Raw genomic sequence first — 8,797 nt, 5'->3', positions numbered from 1 at the left:
AATTTCTTTGATTATATGTTAGGGAAACTCAAGTATGACAGTGTCTCCTAGCAGGCACTTTACTGCGAGCAAAGAAAATGGCTATTTGTGAATATTAATTCATCTCTCTGAAAATGGTTTTGGAGCTCTGCTGTAAATCTATGTGGGTATATTTCTGCCTTTCCTAATGCATTTATCCTGTAGTCCTTAGTAGCCATAACTGTTTCACCATTGGTCTCAGCAGCCCACTGCATTCACCTGGGCAAGGTGTATGCTTGGTGGGAACTTTTGCTGTCATTTAGTTACCTTTTGCTCACAGCAGTAACAAAGAACACATAGTAAGAAACATATGCACATTTCACTGCAAAAAAATATATATTTCAAATATAGTGCCATGTGTACTATAACTATCAGCTTAACAGCAGCATTGCCATGTTTAAAACAATCAAGAAAAAATATGCGTATGAAGCATGAATATACAAATGTAGAGTTGCACACATATCGACACACATGTGAGTACATGCATATACTGAGATACTCACTGCAGACATACTTCCCACACCTATTGACTACTGAATATAAATACTAAACGAGCAAATTCTCATTTCTCTTCAAATGAGAATCCATCTTTCCAGTGACCCCACAGGTTTTCTTTTTTTTCTAACATCAGTGTAAACAGACGATCAATTGGGTCTAATGAGTCAAATTTTGCTTTCAGATAATAGCCTAGAACAAGCATTGATTCACAGGGAACTGAAAACTCCCATTTGAAGGCAGAATTTGGTCACAAGAAGGCATCCCTTGACAGTTTGGGAGACACGCAGTGATGTGACTTTGACATGATTTTCCATTTTGGCTTTTTTGAAGAAGAAGCAAAGACTTTTGCATGCTATGGAAATGCCAGAAGATAACAAGTTTTATAGTTTTCCCCAAAATGAGCATTTATTACCAATCGGCATGAAATACTGCTGATGGTAAATTTTCAGTACATGGCAGGACTTTCAGGATCATAGCAACATACATCATGCATTTTTACAACATATAAGTGCAGTAATATTGCTCCTTTTCTCAATAACAATATATAAGAATATATAGTATAAATGTACAGTATATATTAGACACAACATAAAATAACTTAGTGAAATGTCAAAGCTTCTGCATAAAAATTCAAGTCATGCCTGAGCATTCCTCTAGCACAATTTGCTTAATCTTATCTCATATACCTTCATTTACCTTTAGCTCATGTTGTAAAGATAATTTTATCTCTATATATGTAATTGCTTAAAACCACTAGAATCCTTGTATTTTTTTTTCTTTTATCTTTATATTTTTTTCTTTTATCTTCGATAGGCGAAGTTTTTAGTAGCCAAGCCAAAACCAAGATTTTGTAGTGTCTCTGCTGATGCTGCCGTTAGGTACTGGGAAGCAATTTATCATGAGCAAGTTATATAAGAACAAGTTCTTAAATGCTAGTTACAGTTCATCATAGCCCATCAGGTTCTGTCCTGAAACACCCTGCTGTATGTAAATGGTAATGAAAGGACTTTCATTAGAAATGGCGCTCGTTATCTAGCATTGCTATCTGTTAATAATAAATCTCACCAGCTTTGCTGAAATTGTATCAGGTGCCACTTCAGTAATTGCTTGCAAGAAGGATCAATAAAAATCTGTTTAATAAGAATATACAACTTGTCTCAAAGCAGGTGGGTGAAATTTTGGCTTCGGTTGACACTGAACACTGCTTCTTGGAAAAATGTGTCTCCCTTCATACTTGCTAAATGAAATACATTCAGGGGCTTTCCTGCAGCATCTCAGGGAGCTTTCTGATAGTGCCAGGGGAAAGTGTTATTTTTGCTTTTAAATCAGAGTATTAGGAGACCCTATGCCTCTGCCACATTATCCATCAACGTCTACCAGAGTTCAACAGCCTTGCAATTTGCTTTTGTGGAGTTTTTCTGAATACAACTTTAACAGTTTAAACAACTCTGTCCTGAATATCAACAAAAATATATCTTAAACACTTATTAATAGCTACATTTACTAAATAAAGATGGATTAAAACTGCATAGTACACAACAGTTTGAGACATAATGCTAAAATAAAAATTAAGGGAAGACAGGGTGATTTTCTGTGATCCCTTTTAAGAAAACAAAGCCCCCCCCCCCAAATCATTACATTCTCAGGTAGCACATATCAACGGAATTACAATGTTTTAGATCAGCTCAAGATCTGACCTATACACTTTGGTGGAATTGATACTAATTTCCACCAGTGAAAGTGGAATCCAATTCACTTGTCTCTAATAAAGTGTTGGGTGATGAGCAAGTCTCTTTTCTGTTGGATTCTGCTTGAAAAATAAAATTCTGTGTGGTGGTTGATGATGTCCAGGATATTTTAGAGAACAAAGCTAGAATTTCATGGATTTCAGCATAGCAAAAACTGATACTGGTTACAGTTATTTAGACTTTAACCTTAGCAAAGTTCTTAGGGGATAGACAGAGTGCCAGCTGGTGAATCGGTAACCCTTTCTGTATACAGCTCGGGAAGAGAAAAAAAGAGGCAGATGGCTGATTTTCAGTGACATGAGGCTGCTGAACACACTGCAACTCAGATTTTGTTACCACGTCTAAATAACATCACATTGTCCAAAATTGGAGATTAATCTGCTGGGCCTCCAGTAGATGATATTTGTTATCTTGCATATTGTACTGAGATCTCAGGACAGGCAAGGGGTCGGGGGCTGAAAGAATGTAATCGATGCTGAATTTAATTTCAGAATCCGATTTTGCTAAGGAGGAATTGCTCAGGCTCTGCCTGCTGGTCATGTTGTTTGGAGCAAACCCACGAGGCTCCAGTAGTCTTGGTCCTGATCCAATACTTTCGCGTTTACTTTCAGAAGAGGAAATACTGTTAAAAGCAGAGTCCATAGGAGACATATCGGGGGATGAAGGACGTTTCCCTCTGCTTGATCTCTGCTCTTTATGTTCCCTTTTCATGTTCCTCCTCCTCCGTCTTCTCCTATAATTCCCATTTTCAAAGAGATCCAGCATGGATTCGCATCCCGTTGCAAAGCTCCAATAGTTTCCTTTCCCCTTCTCATTCCCTTCTGTTCTGGGAACCTGTATTTATTTAAAGGCAGTTCAGTATTTGTATGTGTTACAGATGCTGCTGCTTAACATCTGCATTCATTTACATTCAAGAATGGTGTAAACACATATGACAAGACTTTTAAGCCTATTCTCTTTCATTATATGAATAGGATGTAAACTCCAGCCTCTTCAATTTGTTATCTATTAGCATACATCAGACAAGGACATACTCTATCTCTATAATTGACAACTCAGGACAATTTTAAATGATTTGCAGCTCAGCTGCTCTTTTTCCTTCTTTCCTAGTGATGGGGTTATTCCTGCATATTTTTTCAGCCATGCACAGTGTGTATGTAAATATATAGTTATAGGTCTTACCTTCACAAAACAACTGTTTAATGATAAGTTATGTCGGATGGAGTTCTGCCAGGCTCTTTGATTTGATCTGTAGTAAGGAAATTTCTTCATTATAAAGTCATAAATGCCAGAGAGGGTGACTTTATTTGAAGGACTTTGCTGGATGGCCATTGCAATTAAGGCAATGTAGCTGAAAAAAGGAAAACTTGCTGTTACAGCGTCACCTTGCCCACATATTCCATGATTAGGACTACACAGGTATGTGTGTGTCTATGAGCCCGCTTCCAAAAGTTCTCCTTTTCTGCACCCTGCGCCCTGGTCTCCAGTTCTGCACCCTAACCTGAGATGTCCGAGGGACGAGCCCTGAGCGCAGTCACTGCCTCTGCTCTCCGATAACCACCACAAAACACAGGCATTACTTCCAGGGAGCAGAGTCCCAGAGGATTAAAGAAAGTTCAGCCACCTCTCAAACCCCATCAGAAAAGTTTCCCTGGGCTGAAAGGCTGCAGTGAGACAAACCAGGCTCAGAGCCCTGTTACCAGAGATCTTGCCTGCTCCTGGAAAGGACCCGTGAGCACAACACTGTGCATCTTTCCACCACAGCACCGATTATCTACTTCCAACTCCCCCATTGGCAAGTTGCACATTTAATTCCCCTTCTCCTATGGCTCCTGGAGGTCAAAAGAGACCATTTGAGGTCTGGTCGCTCAACAGCATGCCAGAGTTGCTGTGACCCCGCATGAGAAGAAACAAATCATGAACACTTCAGACACAGAGAGGGGGGGAAATTTGCCCACCACGGTGTCAACACCAGGACCAGCCCCACCATGCACACCTGGGGCAAGGTACCCCACTGCCCTGAGTGCTCTGATCCCACTCTCCCAGAGCTCAAAATCCTCCCCAGAGACAAGGGGACTTGGAAAAACTTCATCTTACCTATATGCCGGTCTGGTGAATTTTTTCTCTTCGTCAGAACTACAGGTAGGATAATCATCCCCATCATAATTAAAGCAGTTATAGGGGTACTGTGTGTTGTCAAACATCGTCCTGCTCCTTGCTCAGCTCCTGTGGAGTGAGAGAGATGGAGTGATGTTTCTCAGAGCTAGGGCTCCCTCCTCCCTTCTTCCCTCCCCTCTGTCTGCCTTGTTCCCTCTCTCCCCCCTCCTCACTCTCCCTCTCCTCTGTACACACATACTCTCCCTGTTGGGGTGGGGATTGTTTTTGCAATTCTTGCATCCCAGACAGCCTGCCAGTTAGCATATAATTTTTTTTTTTTTTGGGGGGGGGGTGGTGTTATTGTTGTTGTTGCTCTCGCCTCCAGTGAGGCGGTGGGGCCGGGCGCTTGTGACTGATGGAGCTGGTGGATTGGGGGTGAACCTTTGAACCGGGGTGTGCACTGCCGGTAGCTCTGCGTGGCTCGCTGGGTGGTCTGGGCTGGAGCGGGGCCAGTGCTTCCCCCGCCACATCCACAACGTGACAAAAGCAAACAGCATGATGTTAATAAATCATGCTTCAAGGTCCCTGCTTGGAAATTAAACTTTGAGAACAGAGTCCAGCTCCCCCCCCACACCCTCTCCAGCCCCCGAGTCCTCCCCCTTCTTATTTTTTCTCTCCCCAGCGAAGCAGGGTGGCTTTCTTATTTATTTATTTTTAGAAACCCGACGTACAATAAACAGACGATCCAGGCAGTAACTCACGCTTGTCCCGATCTGCAATCTATAATGCAGTATAATAGACATAAATTATATTTCCATGACTAAAGGAAAATGTGTATGTTCAAAGAGAGGAGAACAGAGGGATATGAGGGACTACTGTCAAGCAGGAAAGTAAAAGGAAAATAGCTGTAGGCAGGAGAGCTGCCTGTGTGGGCTTTGATCTGAAGGATGAATTAGACTAATAGCCCTGTGTGTTGGCATCCAATACTGTAACAATTTAATAGTTTTTCAATGCTTTGGAGTGTTTTCCAACAAGTGATGTAAACCGAAGACATCACACACCATTTCAGGGGGGACTAAAAAGGTGTATGCCACATGATAATTAAATTATTTGAAGACAGCTCTGTCCCAGGAACTAGCCCCAGGAGGAAATGGGTATTGGAAAAGAGAAAGCAAATTGGTGTGCAGAGAGTTGTGTGGATCGAAATATAAAAGCAGAACCACTAGCAAGGCAACTTTGTTTTCTATAGCATCCTTCATACAAAGTATGTCCCCAAACCCCTTTGGAGTTAAAGGATACAATTAGGGGAAAATTCATCTAAGTGATAAAGAACCCTTCCTAGTGATGTTTAAGTGTCTCATAGGGTTTTGATAAAGATGGGTATAAAGTAGCTTTTTTTGGTGGAATATAATGATACAGTATACAGCAGAGAGTGAGAAGAAATATATGGCATGAAAATGTAGATACAAGAGGTACTTGCTGAGGAATACAAAGCCAACCAAAGAAATCCAAAACAAAAAAAAATTATCTTCACTCTAAAATACATCAATAGGCATATGCATGAGGCATCCACTGCAGAGGAGGTCTTAATACAAAGGGTCAGCTACTGCTGCCCAAGGCATTGGCAGGGCTTTAATATTGAGTAAGATGGAGCAGATTTGGTGATGAAGAATGAAATATATAATGTCTGATCTTCATTCATACTCTGTCCAGATGGCTTAAAGTAAGGAAGAGGGGGGCATGGACTCAGGAAGATTTTCCTGCACTAAAAGAACAATCCTTGAGATGCAGATAAATGTCTGCTTGGATTTTTAGCAGTGGTTCTTCTCTTTGAAGGTGTTTTACTTCACTGACATTTCAGTAATACAAGTATTGATGTTTCTGATTTATAATAAATTTTTAAAAGTTGTGCTAGTTGGATCTGATTTTACACAGTCTGTTAGCACCCTTCATTAAGTTCTTGAATACTCCATTTACAAAAATCGCCTTGATGAAAAAGTCAGACAATACACCTTGACCAAAACCTTCACGTCCTTACCAAGAGTAAGTAGTAAGTAAAGTTTTCTGTAAAGGGAATGGCAGAAAATTGATGTAGTGTCATTCTTTTTCTAATATGCTTTACCTTAATTCCTGCATCTTCTAGCCTTGGTGTGTGTAACCAGCCCACCCTGTCTAGCACATCCATAATGTTCATTGCTGTTGGTGGCTACCTTTGCTCTGTGAAAGAGCTCATGGCCACAATATTCCTTACCCATTCCAGTGGAAAAACAACAACAACAACAAACTTAGATTAACTTCTTGAGGAGCATCTCAGGAGTGAGACTGTGGTGGAGTCTGCAGGACATGTTGGCAAGATGCATAAGGAAACTCCTGCCCTTTCCTTCTGTGTAATATATAATTTGTGAATAAATATTATTTCCTGATTGCCAGTAGTGGGCTGGAGAATTTAAGTTTTAACTCATTAAATATCACTAACTTCATTTGTTGTAAATCCATATAGACCATAAGAAGAGTGCAAACCATTTTTGAATCCTACAAGATCAAAAAAGAAGCATATATTGTCTCTCATAAACTTGCTGCTGAAATCCAGATATGCAAAACTGACGGACTATTTCTCAAGGTATTTTTTTAAAGCCTACATACTGATATTTTATCCCCAAGTGAATGTTTATGGTCCAATTATAATCCTAGAAAATAATATTCATAAAGAAAGGCTAACACGCTCTTATATGTACCATGGCAGAGTTAGCAGGTGTCATTCTTATGGTGGCAAAACATGTTGTACAACCGCTTTTTCCTAGCATCTGTGCAGCCGTTATAGTTTAACTGGAGTAACTATAACTCATCCCTGTCATTACCATAAAAATATAATTTTGCCGGGGTAGTGTTTTCTTATGTTGTATATTTTCAGAACACAAAGTTGTAAACCATTTGATTTGAGATTGTAAATAGGCAATAAAAACACTGTGAAAGATTTGCTTTTTTTTTTTTTTTAACATTGGTATTAAAAAGTTATTTGCAATTTTTGTAATTATGAGATAGATTACAGAAATTGTGCATGAAATGCAGACTGGACATAAATCCAAAAAGGGCTGAATTACCAATCATTTTATCTCCTTGGAGTACCAGTAGGTACTTCAGAGTGTGGGACTGCATGCTGGCATCCCAGTCCTCTTACTGGTGTAGCATGGCATCACCCAGCATCACAGCCTCTCCTGTTTTCTCTCTGACTTGGGCACCAAAGCTGACTGCAGCTGACCTTTTAATTTCATTGGAAACTTGGTGACCTTCAGCAGCTTTCAATGGCAGTCTGTATCTCCAGTAAACTGCTTTCTTTTTAGCATGAAATCTACAGCTCTGGCAAAAGGGTGGGGAAATTAAGGTGGTGGTAATTATTCTCCAAGTTGCTCCAATACAGCATAAGGAGAAGGACAGTCCCCAAAACATGGCTGGGTCTGTGGCTGTGGTGGTACCTGATACCCTATATATGTGATCTTCTGAAATTGAGCTCAGCGATTACCATTTTGAAGAAAAATATGAGTCTTGCCAAACTGTACATTTCATCCAAAATTACTCTCCATTTCACCCAAGCCTGTTCACTGATGCTTTCCCTTCTGTGTGTCTTTTACGTTCTTGCATAGAACTTTATGGAAATACAGTTTGCACCATAGTTTGCAGTTTTCTGCTGGAGCTCGGTGAGAATTGTTTATGTTTCCTAGTGAGGGGATTATTTGGAGAGGCATTCTTCATCTGCATGCCTTCTAGCTGCAGCAGTGTGAAACTCATGCATAAAACACAACACAGGTTTCTACTAAAACGTGGAACATGGATAAGAAATCTTGAATAACAACTCATCACATTGTGGGGCGGTAATAAGACAGCAACTGTATAAACTAGCTCAGATATATTATTCCTGCCCTAGGTAAATATAGAGATTCACAAGACATATGTGAAAACCCATTCCTGGGCATGTTTAGTATCTTTTGGTAGTGAAAAATAGGAAGAGTTTTCAGAGTGAAAAGCTGTTTCTATACCTACCCCTGGTTTGTGACTATTGGCCAGATTAGCAGTTTTGTCAGAAGTTCCATGCAACCAAGCTGAGTGTTTTCCATGGTCTTGTGAAGTCCTGTGACGACTTTATCACCAGGAGAGGCTACATGTCCCTTTGGACCAGGCAGGAGCTTTCCTCTCTGTGTGGTGTGCAGACTTGGTACCCCAGTCCATCACTCCCCAGAGCAATGGATTGGTTTATTCTCTATTATTATCTTTGTTTCCAAGAGAACAACAAATCCTTTTCTTGAGGGAAGCTCCCAAACAAGTGAAGTGACAACTACCAAATGGGTAAGAAGCCAGGAGCTGCTCCCATGGGATCAAGGTTTCAAAGACAGCGAAGAGAGACAATAAGCAGGTCTCTTATTTTTAGTCATTTATTAGGC

General features: G+C 40.3%; 1 protein-coding gene across 1 annotated transcript; it reads right to left on the bottom strand.

The window, feature by feature from the left end:
* Positions 1–331: 331 nt before the first annotated feature.
* Positions 332–4,572, bottom strand: FOXL3 (forkhead box L3). Its single transcript, XM_021272823.4, has 3 exons — positions 4,362–4,572; positions 3,447–3,615; positions 332–3,098 (listed from the first exon to the last, which is right to left on the bottom strand). The coding sequence occupies exons 1-3, from the start codon at positions 4,466–4,468 to the stop codon at positions 2,616–2,618; spliced, it is 759 nt and encodes a 252-aa protein (XP_021128498.1). The 5' UTR covers positions 4,469–4,572; the 3' UTR covers positions 332–2,615.
* Between the last annotated feature and the right edge of the window lie 4,225 nt (positions 4,573–8,797).

The sequence above is a fragment of the Anas platyrhynchos genome, chromosome 15, assembly GCF_047663525.1.
Source record: "Anas platyrhynchos isolate ZD024472 breed Pekin duck chromosome 15, IASCAAS_PekinDuck_T2T, whole genome shotgun sequence".
Classification (NCBI taxonomy): Eukaryota; Metazoa; Chordata; class Aves; order Anseriformes; family Anatidae; genus Anas; species Anas platyrhynchos.
This window is presented reverse-complemented; position numbering and strand designations above follow the sequence as displayed.

Excerpts from the sequence above, each read along its gene's own strand:
- FOXL3 (XM_021272823.4), bottom strand. The coding sequence starts at position 4,468 with ATGTTTGACAACACACAGTACCCCTATAACTGCTTTAATTATGATGGG. Across the intron at positions 3,616-4,361 it reads TTCACCAGACCGGCATATAG|CTACATTGCCTTAATTGCAA; the intron begins GTAAGATGAAGT and ends TCCTTTTTTCAG. Across the intron at positions 3,099-3,446 it reads TAAACAGTTGTTTTGTGAAG|GTTCCCAGAACAGAAGGGAA; the intron begins GTAAGACCTATA and ends AAATAAATACAG.